We start from the raw sequence: 19,444 nt of genomic DNA, 5'->3' as shown, positions 1-19,444 counted from the left end.
TAATTTTTTTATGTGAGTTCCATATTTACACAATCTAGAACTATAAATATCATTTCTATTACTTTTACTCTTCCTAAGAATGGATGACACATGAGCAAACTTATTATTTCGAAAATTACATATAAAAGAAAGAAGACGAAATATCAATAGATGAAAGAATACAAAGTATTCTTGACCTTTGAGGTTTTATAACCTTTAAAATTATTTTAAATTCATAGCCTTTAAATTTAAAATTATGTTAAAATTATTTTAAATATTTGGTTCAATAGAAATGACACTTGTCGGGTTATTCAGTCGCCTAGAGTAGCGCGCTCAACTTGACCAATAGGCAAAATGTATATTTTTATTTTTTTCTCATTTTTCTTTTCATATGTTTTTAATATATTTAAATATTTTTAAAAAATAAAAAAAATATACCAACACACTTAAAATCATTTTCTTAATCACTAAATAATAAAAAAAAAAATTAACCAACTAGGGCGGTCAAACTAGATGGGCAAAGAAGCTTTTCCCTACCTTTTTTAGAAGTCTAACATGTGCCGGTTCATTTAAAATACATGTGTTTGTCTAATACTCAAGATACATATGACAATTTTTTTATGGTCCAACTTAGTTTGGAGAAAAACTGTGTCCTAATATGTTTTGATGATTCAAAGGATTGTTCGCGCCAACCTAACAAAATACACTTCCATCCTCCATCGAACATGTGTTTTTACACTTTGCATTTTGGATTATAAAAAGAGAAGTGTCATAGTCACAAAAGAATTTCATAAAAGTAAACTTACAAATTAATGTCACTTCATATAATCTGTTAGATCTATTATATAATAAAAATAACTTTACAATCTGGCATAAAACATTAAGTCACGCCAGTTTGTGAGTTTATTTTTATGAAATCTCTTTATAGCTAAAGTATTTCTCTTATAAAAATGGACACATTACACATTTAATTACGGTTGATTTTCAAATAGTATCATTCCTTGAGATATGCTCAAGATTATTTCACATAAACTGGTGGTGAAATCAGAATTTTTCTTCAATGGGTGGGACCCTAACTAAACAAAGAAGAAACCCCTACAATTTGGTATTTTAGGGCAGTTATGTAAAATTTGAATTTCAAATAAGATAAAAACTTTTGTATTATTTATGAAATGACACTATCACATTTGTAGATTGTAAAATGGCTTGTAAAATGTGATGTTGCCTCTAGCAACAAGCCCAACCTCCCAAGCAGGTTCATCACCCTTTGACAATCAGCACTCTTTACCTAGGGTTCTTCTCTTGATTAGGAGGATCATTCAAAACCACAACTAGACTAGAGAACGATTTGACTGAACCATATTGAAGCATATACACATCCAACAGGTTACTAAGGCCCCGTTTGGTTGCAAGACTTAGCTGAGATCAACTCAGTTCAGTCTAATTTTAAGTTGAGTCTAATATCTAAACACCTAACTCTCAAATTATTAAACTCATCTCAACTCAAAACCTTCTTACAAGTGGGACCCACAATATCTTTCAACTCAACATATCTTTATACGTGGGACCCACAACATTTTTCAATTTCTCATAAATAGTACTAAACTCATCTAATATCTAAGTACATCTAAACTCCTTTTAGATAAGTCCCCATATAACTCACTCCACCTACTCAACTCACTAATATTCATTAAAAACTCATCTTAGCTCGACATCCAAATGCCTAAATGTCCATAGGAATTTTAGGGGCAAAGGTTGGAGTTGGACAATGGGGCAATATTGGGACGTTCTATTGCATGATCTTTTAAGGAAAAATCAGGTCGAGCATTCAAAACTTCAGGAAAAACTTCAGAGAAATTACATGCCAATATACGTATATGTGAGTTGTGACATATATATGCTACACAGGGTAACAAAAAGCACACGCATGCTCAAAAAGCATTCCTTTTTTTTTTTTTTTTTTTTCCTCCTTTTCCAGGACATTTTTTATTGCTCACGAAAAAGAATCAACCATCACATATGAAAGTGGCAATAAAAAAAACAAAAATACCACCATTACCAGTCACCTTAATATGGCACAAATTCAACAAAACCTCAGGCTCAAACTCAAGTAGAGGATAACAGGGGGCTGTTAAGACTGTCGGGGTTTGCAGAGAGCTGAATTGGCATCAATGCCGGGTCCTGGTAGGCAGTGACCAATTTATCAAAAAACTCGGCCATTGCAGCGTCGTTCTGGTCATCTCTATCCTTCTTTATCAAAGTCTAAAAGCATGAAAACCAAGGTCAATGTCAAGGTGGGCTATTTGAAGGCAGTAATGATATTAAATTCTTTGAGAAGAAGAAAATTTTGGTACTCTCTGGCATAAGATATCACTGTATTGTCACATGTAAACATACCTCAGCAGAGTAGGCAGTGAAGATGGGAAGGAAACGTTTCCGGCAGTACTCATTGAAGAGAAGCGTGAGTACTGGAAGAGGGAAAATTAAAGTCGTAGCTAGAGACAGCTTCTTCAGTGTGAAGATTCCCACAGCAATAGCATGCATGAGTACCAGAGAAAATATCATTGAATTGTGTACAATAGGCCAAAACTTCCCTGCGGTTTCATACTTTGGTGCATACACATTTATAAACTGCATTGCAAGTTTGTCAAGCATCAGCACTAGTAGCTACTTAGATCTCAATATCCAAGTTTTCGTAATAAATTATGACCTCTTTTGAAAAAAATTATGAGAAACAAGATGACAGGTTGCTGCTCCCTTTATTTTCATCAGAAACGGAAAATCAGAATATATAAGCAGGGACATTCTTAAAATTGTTCTTATAAAAGCTGTAAGTAATTTTGATCAACTCAAAATAAAAGATGTGTAATAAAATGATATTAGGAGCACGAACCGATGAATGAACAGTTCGGCTCATTTGAATTTCACTTTATTGATCAATATTTGCATTCATGATACAGAGATAACTATGTCCATAGTGAATATCTACCCAGAAAAATCTAATTAACCCAACTCTTCACTGACTGATTAAGAGTTCTGAAATTGATTTTCCAATTTAGGGCATGTTGACCAGTTGTGGAGATCTGTCATGCATTGATATTCAGTTTGACATGATTAAAGAACCTTCCTCAATGTGATAAACCTACTAGCTAAATTATATGAAATACACCCTCAGAAAAATGAAAGAGAGAGAGAGAGAGAGAGAGCCAACTAACCTGGTTACGGTAGACGATGTATCCAAAACAGAAGTACAGTAAGAGGAAAGGTAGAATTAGAGGAGCTAGGAAAAAATATGTAATCCCAAGAAGTCCAAAGAAAAGAAGTCTTGGAATATCTCTGTGATAAGGAATAGAAGGAACTTCAAGTTCATCATCTGTACTTCTGGTACATGGTTTTCTTATTAGACTCCAGAGAAAAGGAACTAGGCGAAAGAGTTCAGATGCAGTGCTTGTCCATCCAGAAGTGACAACATAAGCAATGAAAAATGATGCCTGCAGCCACAAAATATGATGTCATAATAATGAAAAAACAGTATTACATAACTGTCTTAGATATATACATTGATGCATTTTATTTTCCTTCTGGATTACAGGTCTAAACTACATGGGTATGCCATTTATATTCTGAACTGTCTCGTCAGACAATTCTAATGACTCTTTATCAATAAAGATGCAAATGTGTGAAGGCACTAAGTTGAGACTTCTTTCTTCTTTTTTTTTTCAAAATCCAAGTTAGGGCTATTTTGTGTGAAGAATATGTTTGAAGAGAATAATGCACCAGGATGTGGTGACCAAGGGAGCCAGTGCAAAGATCAATGCAAAAGGAAAAATTGAGTTGTAAAGCCAAGCATGTGTTAATAAGAAATTCATAAGCATATCTGTTTCCTAGGTGCTAAGAGGCTAGGATAAAGTTCCTTATTGGGGAAGCAATTTTAAGCTGTTCGGGTCCAATTTGTCAGATTGTAACATTTCAATCACATAATTTGGTAAATTGACTTTGCAAGTACCAATTATACCACATAGCATGAATGAAAAGCTCAACCTGTTCTTGAAACAAACATGGATTTCTATTTGAATCCATTTTTAGGGGTTCGGGAAAAATGGCTAAAACTGTAAGGTAGTCAGATTACCCCGTAAAAATGACCACAGTACAGGAGGGTACTATTGTCCCTTCAGTGGGATTGGAACAGAAAATAATTAACTTAGTAAATTAAATTCAAAATTTTAAAAGAGCAAGGAAATTGAAGATAGAATCGTATATAGCCAGTGAATCATTATACTTGTGCTATTTAGTTTAAATTCAGTAGTCATATGATTCATGTATTTTAACAGTCAGTACAACCATATATATGTGTATATATATCTGTCAAACAGAAAGTCCATAAATATAAAAATATAACATTCTTAAGAAAGGTTCGCCTTCATGAATTTATCTATGCCAGGCCAATTTTTCTTCATTTTGTTTTTCTAAATCAGGTAGAATTATAAAAAAAATTTCCCGGAAACTTGATCTCACCTGTGCTGGAACTGCAACAGCTAGCTTGGCAGGAATATTCTTCGGATCAAGGACTATGGAAACCTGATATAAAACTGATCCAGAAAATGCAGTTGCAAAGAAAATGTTCCATATTGTGAACCAAAGTACTTTGTCGCATGCGCTCTTTTCTATACCACTATGGGAAATGTATCCTTGAATGGAAGAAAGCAACTCCATTATGGGGGGCACCATTTTCAAAAACAGCATAAGAATAAGACTGGGAAGGTATCCTGTAATTACTTCACTGACAAATGTTCTGGAAGAAGACGCATAAAGTTAGTGATTTGCACTGTCAGGAATCAGGAATTTAAAGAAGACAGGAATTGAGATTGCACATGAAGGGTTCAAATTTCAACATATTAGCATGTTAAGCTACATGCGGATAACCACGAATCAGATGGTATCACAAATAACCACAAAGATCATTGTATTAGGACAAAGGCAATTTTCCTTGACCAATAAAATTCAGTCAACGTGACTGCAGTTTTTGTTTTCAATTCCTAATGGCTCTGTGTACTTTAAGCAATAAATGTAATGATATATAAGAAGTCGATACATGAAATGGTAGCTAAACTTCGCAACAATATTGCTCCAAACTGGAAACCATCATACTCTGTAATCGTGTTATCAACCTCCATAGAAGCAAGTTATTCCTTGAGAACATTAAAATAGACATAATAAAATGAAGTTAAGCCTCTCTGGACTGATGTACAGCCCCCCCCCCCTCCTCCCACAAAGACTTCACATAAATAGGTACGCCCCCAAGAACTAATTAAACTGACATAAAACTTCCCCCACCTCGTTTGAAAAATTATTGAAGCAGATATTTATACAATGAAGCAGATTTTTCTTGACTTACCTTAGTGAAAGGCTGCATTTATTTCAGAAAAATTTTACAATATTAAATTCAGCCTCTTTATTTAGCGATTCTAAACTTAATTTTGTCTGAATACTACTTTAACAAGGACAGTGACAAAGGATTAGCATTAAAGTACATGAATAAGAGGTATTACACAGGAAACAAGTATGAACATACCCACATTAGGAAGAGCCAGAAAAAAATAAGAAAGCCTTTTGCGAAAAATAGAAGTCAAGGCCAGCATTTGAGCTGTAGCTTTCAACCATAGGGTTTAGATAGGGCCTTTCACCATTATTTTGACTACTGCAAACATAGTGCCTTAAACAAGATCTTATGGGGAAGTCGAGTAATTATATTTCTTTCAGCCAAATGCTAAAGCCAAACCAAATTCTTCATTGCTGTTTGTGGGCATGGATGCCATAGATGTGCAATATTTGACTCTTTTATACATCTAGATGTTCATTTGAGGACTTCATGCTTATTCTGTTAATTCAATTAGAGGTAGGGTCATTCTGAACCATTTCTATCACAAGTATTGCTACACTAAATTTTCTAGTTCTGAAAACTGCATTATAGATAGACGGTCTCTTGACTGAAGAAAGTTTATGCTGTCGTTGTCAACCAGCAACCGTTACATTTCACAATTAATTTAAATTTCAGTAACCCTAGATTAATCTTTAAGTATGTAGTGAGAGAAAGTACTGAATACTTCATTATATATATATATATATATTCCAATATCATCCCTAAGACCGGAAATGTTTAAAATCTATTTGGAAGTTAATATTCATCTTGTCTATAAACATTTGTCACCTTGTATTACTTATTGGAAATTTAATTTAGAGAGAGGTGAAACTTGGAAATAAAAGATAGATAAAGTAAGTTTAACAATAAGTCTGAAGACTACTTACATGGTAAGAACGCTTTTCAGGAACGGAAACAAAACTTCCAACTGGCTCAGGTTAGTAAGACCTTGGACAAATACAACAGGAATAAGGAATAAGATTGTAAGAAGAATACATGCAACAACAACCACCAGCTTACAAATCCATCTCCGCATGAAGGATGAGGAAAAAAAGGGCCAGTAAACATCATTAGGTTCAGGAGCTTGCTCTGTGACCCACTGAATGGGATTGATTGATTGTCTCAAGTGAAAAGCAATTGCAGCACCATATCGAGACGTGAAGGACACAAATGCGGCTGGAATTTCCTTTTACATTAAAGAAAGAATGGATGTTATACAGGTTCAAACTCATGGATAACTCTTGAAACATAATAGTTCATGGACAACACTTGTAACAAACAAGTTACGAACTTAATGAATTCAGAAAAATGATGTATAACAATGCATTTTTTGACATGCCCAATGGTGGGTGGTACTACATGATATTTATAGCTTAAACACAACAAAGCAAAACTCACCACTAGAATGCGTGAATACTTGAACTTGCGAAAAGATTCCAACCAACAAGGAGAAAATTAACAAAAGAAAAAAATTTCTACAACAAGATGAGAGAATAGTTTAGCACATACTTCTCCTGCCAATGAAACCTCTGATTGCCCCAATCTCACATTTTCCTGTATATCTTCTAACTTCTTTTCATACTGATCCACAATATCAACCTTATGTCCAAACAGTCCAAAGCAATTGCCAGGCCTATACTTGTTTTGAGTGGGGCTTGATTGCAAGTGAATAATCCTTCTGTACAACTTCTTTGCATCATTCTAGGGGGCAAGAATGAAACAATCTTAGCAAAAAGGTACAGAAAGATAATGTAAGAGATCAAAGCATGTGAACTACAATGTAGCACCAACATTACACATACAAGACCCTAAATATTTGTCTTCACACGATACGCATTTTTTTAAAAAAAGTGGTTGACTAATATGAAATCTACATTGAGTCAAACAGAGATAAAGGCACACCTTTTCATTCACATGCAACTATTTGAAAGAAATGGATGCACGAATATAAACATGGCTTGCATTGGTGGGTGGGTACATGTACAGTGCACCACACTTTTTCTTTCCTTTTTTTTAAAGGACAATAACCTAATTTTATGATCAAGCCCTAACTTGGTGCTGGAAGAATACCGTGGTAACAAACTCAAATACCTTGGAGGTTACATATCTCAATGAAGCCCAGAACCAAAAGTGCAATAGCCACGACTTAACCAGTTACAAAACTTTCAAGGCTCAAAACTATAAGAATCCTACATCAACCCTTTATACTGGTTAGCTCCCTAACCAACTCTAGAAAGTCCCATATTACATCTCTTTGTTATTTCTCTCCACAGCGTGTACCATGGCTAAGCTTTGGCTTTTCCTCTACATCAGGGGAAGTTCCATGACATGAAATTTGACCAGCTTTATGATCTAATATATATACATATATATATATATTCGGGAGAGATCTTTTATCATTTAGGGGATTTTGAAAATTCTAAGGCTCTGGGTGGATCGAGTGTTAAGGTTATGAGCATCACATGACTATATTGCACTCCATATTTTGCTAAAGAAATTTATCCTTGATCGTCTCCGCTAATGGACAAGTGTTTGTGTCGAACCACATAAATAATCTGTCATGATCCAGGATTCATTACCCATATACAATGCTTTTATAATTTGAGGCATTACAATTCCTCCCACTCCTCGTGTCTTTGAAAAGGCCCTCATGTTACTGCAATACCGCTACGCCACATGAAATTAGCTAGCCACATTTTCCTCTTTGGATGGGATGACAGGGAACTTTTGGAAATTGCGTGAGGATTTTTTGGTATTCTGAGGCTTAAGGTTTTGAGTGTTTCTCGCCATTTTTATATTCCATCTTTAGTTAGTGAAATCTCTCCCCACATAAATAATCTGTCCGTGTGTAATTTATTCATTTCATTTTTGCCTTCTCTACTTGTTTGCTATCTAAAAATCCAAATTAATCATAACTAGGACCAGCAAGCTATTTGTAAAATGTACTTATTGCTGGACAAACCCACTCTAGCTCACCTGATTAGGACTAGAGTTAATTAAGAGTTACGGTTTTTGTGAGATGGCAGTAGCAAAAGTGAAGTATCTCTTCTTTAGAACCCAATACCAATGGATGGCTGCTCACTTTTGTATTTCAGTTTCTAGTTTTCAGGTTTTTTATTATTGTTCCAATTTCCTGATTAGGTGCTTATCTTGTTTATTCCTTGTGTACACTGATAACACTTATGATTATCAATAAATCTTCCAAAAGTTTGAAATGTGATTATCAATAACACTTATAATTATAAATAATTTTGTGAAATGTGATGTTATGCAAGTCTTTCTTGAATTCCATGCCTTCCAAAAGTTTGAGAAGTGCCTCAATGTGACGCTCATAGCCCTCATACCGAAGAAACATGGGCGATGGAAGTCGAGGATTTCCGCCCTATAAGCCTGGTGAGTGGGGGGTTTACAAAATTATTTCGAAGGTTCTTCTTGCTAATCGGTTAAGCTTGGTAATGGAGCAAATTATTTCAAAATCTCAAAATGCCTTTGTTTGGGGGAGGCATATACTTGATTCAGTTCTTATTGCCAATGAGTGCTTGGACCATAGGTTGAAGAAGAGGGCACACCAAGCATTCTATACAAGCTTGATATGGAGAAAGCATATGATCATGTAAATTGGGATTTCCTCCTTTACTTACTTGGGAGGTGTGGCTTTGGTGATCGATGGATTTCATGGATTTGACATTGTGTAACTACTGCTCATTTCTCAACGTTAATTAATGGTACCCCTGCGGGCTTCTTTAACAGTTCTTGCGGATTGCAGCAAGGGGACCCGTTGTCTCCATTTCTTTTCGTTATTGTTATGGAGGCACTCGGCCGAATGGTTGTTGGAAGAACCCCATCGAAAACCCATCTGATGGAGAGGCCAATGGTGAATAGCAGCAATTGAGAAGACTCCTTGTAAGGAGTTGATTTTGGCAACTAGGGCCCAGGCGTTTTGTCTTTGGCCATACTGCTAATGACCTTATGCACTTCATCGTTCTTCAAAAGGTCTTTCCAACCAGCTTGCATGCTACATATCAATTGACTCAAAAGACAAATCATCGAGCTTCGGCCACCATCAAGTCAGCTCCATGAGCAGGTTCTCATAATAATTCATAATATCGTTCTCTAATTCAGGGGAGGAAGAGAGAACTTGATTACCTGCCTTGAGTGTCTCAACAGTGTTATTGCGCCTATGTGAATTAGCCACTCTATGGAAGAACTTCGTACATTTATCCTATTCTTTTAACCAAAGAGCCTTGGATTTTTATCGCCACAAGGTCTCCTCCATCAACAATACTCTCTCCAATTCAGTCACCACCACACTCTTCCTCAACAATACCTCTTCTGAAGTGTCTCCCATCAATACCTGTCCTTCCAACTACTGTAACTCCTCCAATAGAGTAGTCTTCTGGTTGTCAATACTGCCAAAAACTTCCAAGTTCCACCTCCTTAGATCTTTCTTTAAAACCTTAAGCTTACTTGCAAGAATGAAGCTAGGGGTACCCATGAACTGATAAGAAGACCACTAGGAACAAACTTTCTCGGCAAAACCATCCACTGCTAACCACATATTTTCAAACTTGAAATACTGGCAACTCCTATGAATGTCACCACAATCTAACAAAATAGGAAAATGATCCGAGCAAACCCGGGCCAGCCTCTTCTAACACAGCTTCGGAAAGTGGGTTTCCCAAGAAGGAGAAACAAGAAACCTATCCAATCTCGACCAACCCCTACTATTGGACCATGTGAACTCGCCCCAACAAGGGGAAGATCCATAAGGTCTAAATCAAACATAAACTCAAAAAACTCCTCCATGGCTATAGAGGTGCGAAAATTCCCTGATCGCTCGCTGGAGAAGAGAGTGATGTTGAAATCCCCACCCATACACCACGGCACATCCTATAAACAATATAAGCCCGCCAACTCCTCCCAAAGCCTCCTCCTCTCTCTGTACAAATTTGGCCCATAAATGCCTACATAAGCCCACTCCCACCCATTTACTACATTTTTAAATAGACTAGCAACCAAAAAAGTCCCAACACACTCCTCTACCGCCTCCACCACTCTTTTATCCCATATTAAGAGGATACCATCAGATGCTCCAACCGAAGCCAAGTACGACAAGCCCACATACAAACACCCCCACAAGCTGCGAATAAGTATTCTATCAACGAACCTCAATTTTGTTTCTTGAAGATACACCACATCAACCTTCCACATTCGCAATAAAGATTTTATGCGAAGGCACTTATTGCGATCATTAAGCCCCCTCACGTTCTAAGAGAGAATCTTAGGTTTCATGGACAATGGTAACACCCCTCCCTTTCGTTCTATCCCTTCCGCCACTCCTCTCCTTCACTTCATAATTTATAAAGCATTTAAGCCTTTTAAGTTCCCTATCTCTCTTTGTGGCAGGCTTCGATTGACTATTTTCCATGGCCACAAGAAGAGCCCTAAACTGCTCTTTAAAGCCTATATAAGACACCCCAACGCAGGCTTGCATCTCCTCCACTTTCTTAAACACCTAATCCGAAATAAACCGCTTTGAGTTGGGACTAGGAGGGAGCATGCGTATAGGTTTAGCTGCATCGATGCATTCCCCTTCACAGATAACCAGCTGCATGTCCACCCCTTCTGGACCTTTCACAGAAAGCTCCTATTTTTTCTTGCCAGGGCTTGCTTCTCCAGATTCCATTAAAGTTAATGGTGCTAGGACACCATTGTTTGGAACAAAGACTTCTCCAGGTGCCGACTGTGCTAATTGCGTCTGGATCTGCCCAGCCACAAGTTCTCTATCAACTGTTTTCAGCATCTGCCCAGCAAAGACTTCTCCAGCCATTATCTGAGTCATGCCTGGGGGGTCGCTGACGACCATCAAAGAGGTCTGTGCAGCCAACATAGATGTATCCTGAAACAGCCCACATGTGGGAATGGCCCCAACGAGTGAGTTCGCAACCTTAACTACAGAATCTTCAATCCCCAATGAGTTAATCCTCTGTTTTGACATTGAAGATGTGTCAACGACCACCGTTGCACCTTTCTGTGCAGGTTCCGATGCATTTAGGGCAAAAACAACGGCGTTATTGCACGTTCTAAGGCACCATACATTGTTGAAGTTACTGTCAGCATTGTAGCCTCCGTCGAAGAAACCACAACCTTCGGCGAGGTTGCCTGAGTCCTCGTTGGGAACGGTGGCTTGGCCCCACCCCCTGAGGGGCCAACTTCCACATGAGTCCTCCTTCAGATAGGGCCTGGTTTCCTTTGAGCCAAAACCCTCCCCTTGGGCTGAAGCCCATCTTCATGGCCCTGAAGCTTTTCCTTTCCCTTCATTATTGCGTTACGGATGGGCTCACTGGGCTAGGCTGAAGCCCTGTCTCTTGGTTCTTCAGCAGACACTCCCCGACCAAGCCCAAGCCCAAGCCCAAGCCCAAGCCCACCTTCCCTTTTACTTCGACACACCGTTTTAACCAGCATACCATTTCATTCAGCTCTCCCAGCTGAATCTCAATATCAAACAAAATCTGCAGCAAGTTATGCTTCGAAGCCGTGTCAGGGCTTAAGGTAAAACCTGGGTAAATCTGAGATGGTGGTGGTGGGTGTGGTGCCTCAAATCAGTAGTCTAGTAGATCTCTTGGGGTGTAAAGTGTCTTCTCTGCCTATGAAATATTTGGGCCTTCCTTTAGGGGCGACTTTCAAAGCTAGAGCTATTTGGGAAGGGATTATTGAGAAAGTGGAGAAAAGGTTGGCTGGGTGGAAACGGCTGTATCTATCGAAGGGGAGTGGCTCACACTGATCACAAGCACTTTATCTAATCTCCCAACTTATTTCTTATCTCTATTTCCGCTGCCTGCAGGGGTGGCGAATAGGATCAAAAAGTTATTTCGAGCTTTCCTGTGGGGTGGTCTGGGGGGAGGAAAACAAATTCTATCTTGTTAATTGGAATAAAGTTTGCTCCCCAGTCTCGAGTGGAGGATTGTGTGTGCACAATTTGAGGACTTTCAATAAAGCGTTATTGAAAAAATGGCTATGGAGGTATTACTTGGAGGGGGAGTCATTGTGAAAGGAAGTTGTTGACTCTAGACATGGAGGTGTTTGGGGTGGTTGGTGTACTAATGTCGTGAGGGGGGTATGGTGTGGGTTTGTGGAGATATGTTGGGGGGGCTGACAGTGTTTTGAAAAGAATATCCAATTTGTGGTTGGATAGGGCACTAGAATTAGGTTTTGGCAGGATGTTTGGTGTGGAAAGTGCTCTTTGGAGAGGGTCTTCCCTACTCTCTATAGTATTGCGGCTAATAGGGAGGCTTTGGTGGCGGATTTGTTTGTGTTTGCCCATGGCTCTCATCAATGGAATATCCTATTCACTCAGGATAACCATAACTGGGAATTGTCTACCGTTTCAGAATTTTTCAGCTTGATATACTCCTCAGGAAGTATAACGGCATAGGGTGATTTGATACAATGGAGGTCTAGTGGCAGCAAGAAGTTCACAATTAAGGCATATTATAAAATATTGGCTTCACAAGGTAATGTATATTTCCCATGGAAAAGCATTTGGAGGTCTCGCTTACCTTCCAAAGTGACTTTCTTTGTGTGGACTGCTGCCATTGGAAATATTCTAACCACGGACAACTTAAGGAAGAGGGGTCTCATCGTGATGGATTGGTGTTATTTGTGCAAAAAACATGGAGAATTAGTGGACCATCTATTATTGCATTGTGAGGTGACAAGAGAGTTGTGGAATGGGATTCTTTTTTTTTTTTTTGTTAGGTAGGTAGAGTGGATATTTAGTAGAGTGGATGTTACTTGGGTTATGCCGTCAAAGGTGGCTGACCTGCTTGCTTGCTACAAGGGTATCCAAGGCTGTCCCCGGGGGCAGTAGCATGGAAGATGATCCCGTTATGCATTATGTGGTGTATTTGGACAAAAAGGAATGCGTGGTGCTTTGAAGATAGGGAGCAAACAAATGCGGAGCTTCAGAATTTTTTTCTACATACTTTACTCCTATGGTTTTCAGCCATTGTCCTTAATGGAAATAATGTGCATGATTTCTTATCTCTAATTTAGCGTTTTTAGAATGTATTTAGGTGTTTTCTTCTGTACACTCCCTGTGTACATAGACTATGCCTATTTTCATTCATATCAATGAAACTTACTTCTTACTTATAAAAAAAATCAATAAATCTTTACTTATTTATCAAAAAAATGTCAACAGAATTTTAGGTTCTTTTTCTCTGACTGTGACAACCTCACAATGGACTCATGACTTTGTCCATCAACAAAATTTCTTCTGGCTCGTTAATTCTTTTAGAACTCCATGATTTTGCTTTTTTATCTTTTCTCAGCGCCCTAAAGTGGTTCCCCTTTGTTTCCTCTAAGAATATGTGCTTCAAGGGAAGGTCAACATAGGTATACATTGTACTGCACCCCCAACTGCATTATTCAAATTCAACACTCAGCTTCACAATTCATGTACTTGTGAGCTGCAATACCCTCCTTGTTCCATGTTGGCAGCTGGATGTTGTTTCATGTAACCATTTTCAAGATTTATACAAGTAAATGTTAGTCATAATGCTCAACTATTTGTTCATTTATTACTTCCCCAATCAGAAAATTGAGTTTCCTGAGATATATATATATATATATATATATATATATATATATATAATATATATCAGAAGTAGGAAAACAGAAAGATTCATAAATCACAAGTAACATCACATTGACCAGGTATCAAAAGTAAAATCACCAAGAAGCAGATCAAGCACACATGATTCCATATTATTCCAGAAGATAAAACATAACTTTCCCTGAAAATAAAATGGATTAGTTTGAAAGAAGAATTTAATTGAAGGGAGGAAACCTCAAAACATACGAGCATCTGAAAGGATAACAAAAATTAGACTAAATGCTTACAATGAGAGCCCGAAGCTTGTTTGTTCGACGAACAACCATATGTGACAGATATGTTGAAGGGTGATACTCTGTAAAAAAGCTCTGAATACTGTCACTGATGCTGCTCCCAACAGAAACAGGGATACCACGAACTAAGATGGTGAACTGATGTGGCTGAGGCTTGGATGAATGAAAATATGCAATCCTTTTTGAAGAAACATATTTATATTCCTGCAGAAACAGATGAAGATCAGTAACTAAGTCAAGTTTTGGCTCTTGTAGAACTGTTATAACCGTAGTTGCCTTCATTTAGATATTTTTCCATTTCTCTTCATTTGCTAGGAGTCCACACAATTTAACTAGTAACTTTAGAAGAATGCCAGGTCAATACCATCACATTCAGAAACTGTGGTCAATACTTTCCTTTCCAATATGCGATGTGTAAAGATCTACCACCAGGACATAAAACTAATATGTCACCCCGGCTTCGACACTCCCTATCCCCATGATAATGTCCCAGTTGTAAAATTGTTAAAATTCCAATCTCAATTAAAAGGCATAGGGCTTTGGATTATTATCTAGTCACTGCAATAGAACAGTAGAACCTCACAAACTTTACTTACATAATATAGTAGATAGCAGACAAAAATGGTGATGATATACACAGCGCAGAAGTGAGCCCATAACCTGCAAAAAACAAAAGTTTTTAAGCTTCTCCCAACATATTTCATACTTGAAGAAGATATGAAGCTCTTTTTTTTTTTAACAAAACTACCCAAGATCACCGGGCTGCGAAGCACTTATCTAAACCTGATGTTTGCTATTGCATGAGTTAAAATATAAACATTGATAATAAATAAAATCGAAGTTGATTTATTATAAAGAAAAGGCAGCTGGAATCAATCAAAACAGGAGTCAACTGCTAAGATTGCAACATCCAAAATGACAATTGGACAACTAAACATGGAAAATGATTATAAGTGCATCTAACTGATGTTTATAAAGGAAACCTTCCACACAAAAAACATAAACTTAACCATCAAAGTCTTTTTTTCAATCCTCCAAAATAACAGTTAAAAAACAAAAAGAGAATCTTCATCATTTAACAAATAAGATTTGTGATATATAGTAAATTATGGTTCATGGACCCAAGACTGCTTCTTTTGAGATTTTGTATCTGAGCTCATAATGTTGAAGCAATTGAAAAAGGGAACAGCATGGTAGAGTAACCTACTCTCACACAAAATAAAAATAAAAATCTTGTCAAGCTACATGACACTGGACCAATACATGCTACACTAGAATCAGAAAAAGGACTGCGGTAGATTGGGCTTGACAGGGTTGAAAGCCACTGTCAAATGCATGTGTGCTTCCCTCACTCTTTAGTAGGCTTTAGCAGTATTCTGAACTACTTCCCTCTAGGCCCTGCTTCATGTAAAACTTAAATTCTGAGGTAACATTCACCTTTTTGAGCCGCTGTTTACATTGGAGATAGAAAATACATCCAGAGAATTATTTGAAATATCAACCAAGTCAATATCTTGCAGCTGATCTCCTGTGCAGTTCACTGGAAGTAGAACAAAGATCCCAATGATCCCAGCAACCAAAAATACTTTCAAGCTGCAGCATTCACATAATAAGCATAACACTGAGCCAAAGATAATAGAAGTAGAAAGGGTGAAAAAGCAAAAATCGAAAAACCAATTCAAGTGCTGTGTATAAAACAGCAAATATCATTATCACTTTCTGTTGAAAATAGAATTTTGTTGCTGAGATTCAATTGCTTAAAAAAAACACAAATTCTAAAAGCCTAAAGGGACAGTAGTGGTAAAGTTCTAGCTAGATCCCTGTGTTTTCAAATAGATACATGTGCATCTGTCTGGACAAGGATAACGCGCAGCTATGGATCAATTGCATTTATTTTGAGTGTGAGTGCATGTGTGTGTATTTTAATGGAAAATTCATTTGCAAGGGTTAATGGCACTTCATTTATGAAATTGACAAGCCTTATTGAACAGATGAAAAAGAGAATGAAAATGGCGTAGGGAAATGAGGAGTCACAGTAAACAGAAGGTGCCACCCATATCAGTCTTGTCAACCCCCATTTGGCACAAATGAGAATTGGGTCTTCGCCTTTTATTTTTTGGTTCTTCATCATTTTTCTTTTGATTCTTAAGCATCTATTTTTAGCATCTGAACCTTTCTTTCTGTTGCATTCTGTTAAGACATGGAGTCTTTAACTAAGCACCTCTCTTCATGTGGTCAACAACAGTACATCTGAATGTATTTGCATGCCACTGTGGCCTGAAATTAATTCAATCTAGTCGAATAACTTTAAGCAAAGGGAATTCCTTCTCCCCTCAAAAAGTAAACATGCAAACCAAAAACAAAATTAGATGAATGAAATGAGAAGAAAACAGCTGTGAACGACCCATATTACCTGAAGGTTATGATGCGCATAAAGACCACAGCATCCAAGCCCGAGGATGACAGTAGTTCCTCTTCAGAAAGATTCCACGCCCTTCTCACCCAACCAGGAGAAGGTATTAGCCTTTCAAGATTGAAATGACTTCTCCGTTTAGAAGTTCCATCAACCAGTAAGCGGGGTATATAAACGTCATAATTACTTGGTTGTTTCTTCAGTATAGAGTACAATGTGAAGAATAAAACACATAGCCCAGAATTTATTCCAACAGATGTTAAAAGAGCAGACACAAGCATTTCTTCAGAGAAATCTCAAGGCCTCGAATTAGATGATCTATCATCCACCAAACTGCACCAAGCATGAATGCTTGAGGATACTGGTATAAAGTTCACATCCAACTTAAGTTAAAAGCTGTAAAAAGCATACAATAACAATATGTGTGTGCGTGTGTGCAAGTGCACAAATGAAAATTTATGAGATACAGCAGGGTGTTGCTGTATGAACATATATTCAAAAACTAAAGCGGATGGATACATTAGAAAAATTGCAGGAGGTGTGTTTACTGTTAAGTGCAACCATTGTCATCAATACAGCCTAGAGATGCTTTTCCAAGCAAAATTAATCTATCCAACTCATCAAACAGACGGAAGTGAACCTAATTAGCCTTTACATCATAATTCACCATGAAAGCAACAAGGAATGTTTAGACTCAACAACTGTAACTTGTAAGGGATTTACATGTTCCATTGACACAGAAGGGAAGCCAAACTAAGTTGATGACACAGACATATTAATGCGGTAGTATGAATGAAATCAACCACCAATATACGATATGGGTAATTGAAATCCACATTTTATAATAAGGAAGCTAAAATTATTGACAAAGGTAAACAAGTTACCTTGGAACTGAGATGTTGGCAATATCACACAATCAAATAGCCACAAGAAATTATATGGTGTATTGTTATGTGTGTGCGTATCACACATGACGTGCACACACACACACACACACCATGGTGACCCATATTAAATTGGATTTTGGAACTCTCCAAGTGCAACTTAATTAAGATTCAAGTAACACAAAACCTATATAGATGATGCTCAAGGAAGGGAGCCTAGTCTATATCAATGCCATTTTAGGGAAAATAAATACTTCAAAAAAAAAGTGTGACTTAGCATTGACGTCATTAGTAAATACTTGTATGCCTATGCCTGATATCGGTAACAGCTGATATCTGCACAATCTAAGTTCTAATGATCTATAATGCAACACAATTCTAGGACGGTGACCCCCACAACTCACTAGATAGCATCCATCATGCCCGATTACATGACTGTTCTGCATTTTGCAACACAAACTGTGAGATAACTTCACAAAACAAAAGGGCAAGCGATCAACAAATCTATCAACTCTTTGTGCAAGGAATAAATCCGAGTCAGTATCTATAATGAGAGATCTTGCTTGTTCATTTTCCTTTTTCTACTCTTTTCACTGAAGTTTATAAGCAAGATGGCTTGCAGGCAAAACTACTGAAAAAACCCAGTAGCAACGGGGATTCTCGATGAGGATCAATATGCCGGAGTAAAAGTATAAAAAATTGGTAAGGTCAGAGGAGCTTTTCATTTCAAAACAGGAGAAATTCCGAGTGGAATCGCATGCTTATAATCCATAACTCTCAATGTTTCTGTCAATCTCAAACAGTCAAGCTAGAGCCAACATACCCATATACTTGATTTGGATTCAGAGCTCAATGATTATGCAGGGTCAAGTTCAAGAAGCATAAGAAACGAATGCAATAAAGAAAGAAACCTAAAAAAAAAACAGCAACCAATCAAAAGAAGAAAAAAGAACAACAATAAGCATTGCAAGTATACAAAAGCGGGAGAGAGATTAGAACCTGGTGTTGTTCGTGTGCAGCGAAGTGAACCCAACTACTGTTTGCCAATGCAAAGCAAATCTAAATCAGTTCCAGAACCGACTCTTAGGATACAGCTGTTTCATATTTCTGTGTTAGTTGCTGCTGATTCGTGTTGCCAAAAATGTCCCTGCAATCTTGCCGACCGAAAGAGAACGCCATGTAGAGGCTCCGTAGTCCGTATCGTATCGGTTTAGCGTATAATTAATCCAATTATTTTTGTTTATTTCCTGACGATGGGAGTAAGTGACTCGGACGAATCGGATATATTCTGGTGCATTCGAATCGATCGAGGTTGTTTTGGGGAGTTCGGTTTTGGCGGAACGAAACGAACAGCAGGTAATGGTCAACGGGTTACAACTGCCAGTCAACGGGCGACATGAGTTAGTTGTCATTTTTTTTTTCCTTTAGAAATTCAAATTTTGTCGGCAAGCCAATTTGTTTAATAATATGAAAGAGATGAGATTATTTTTAGATAAAAATTAAAAATAAAATAAAATATTATTAAAATATTAGAAAAAATTAAATTATTTATTTTATTTTATATAAAAATTTAAAAAAATTATAATAATAAGATAAAACTGTTTCTATATCAAAACGGCACCTACATCAAACATCAAGCACACGTAGTCGGATTACAAGATTTTTTATTTATTATAATTAAAAAAATACATATTTGTCACGTATCTAAAAGTTATATATTACATTTTTAAATAGTTCAGAAAAAACTACCTCCAATCCAACTTAAAAATGTTGTTGGTATATTTCATAATCTCATTAATTTTAATCTTTTTCTTTAGGAATGACATCTGTACTTTCTAG

At 37.2% G+C, this 19,444-nt stretch overlaps 1 protein-coding gene across 9 annotated transcripts; it reads right to left on the bottom strand.

The window, feature by feature from the left end:
* Positions 1-1,814: 1,814 nt before the first annotated feature.
* On the bottom strand, positions 1,815-18,973 carry LOC121257740 (CSC1-like protein At1g69450). 9 transcript variants are annotated; one of them, XM_041158924.1, is made up of 12 exons: positions 18,605-18,973; positions 18,429-18,516; positions 16,722-17,054; positions 15,746-15,901; positions 14,905-14,968; positions 14,303-14,512; positions 6,908-7,099; positions 6,286-6,584; positions 4,495-4,771; positions 3,195-3,470; positions 2,377-2,610; positions 1,815-2,241 (listed from the first exon to the last, which is right to left on the bottom strand). In XM_041158924.1, exons 3-12 carry the CDS (start codon positions 17,000-17,002, stop codon positions 2,086-2,088), a joined length of 2,145 nt encoding a protein of 714 aa, XP_041014858.1. In that variant the 5' UTR covers positions 17,003-17,054; positions 18,429-18,516; positions 18,605-18,973; the 3' UTR covers positions 1,815-2,085. The 9 variants fall into 9 exon arrangements, with proteins under 9 accessions (XP_041014858.1, XP_041014857.1, XP_041014855.1 ...); XM_041158923.1 differs by having other exon boundaries at positions 16,722-17,082; positions 18,605-18,972; XM_041158921.1 differs by lacking the exon at positions 18,429-18,516 and having other exon boundaries at positions 16,722-17,082; positions 18,605-18,972.
* Between the last annotated feature and the right edge of the window lie 471 nt (positions 18,974-19,444).

Source organism: Juglans microcarpa x Juglans regia, chromosome 3S, assembly GCF_004785595.1.
Source record: "Juglans microcarpa x Juglans regia isolate MS1-56 chromosome 3S, Jm3101_v1.0, whole genome shotgun sequence".
Taxonomy (NCBI): Eukaryota; Viridiplantae; Streptophyta; class Magnoliopsida; order Fagales; family Juglandaceae; genus Juglans; species Juglans microcarpa x Juglans regia.
This window is presented reverse-complemented; position numbering and strand designations above follow the sequence as displayed.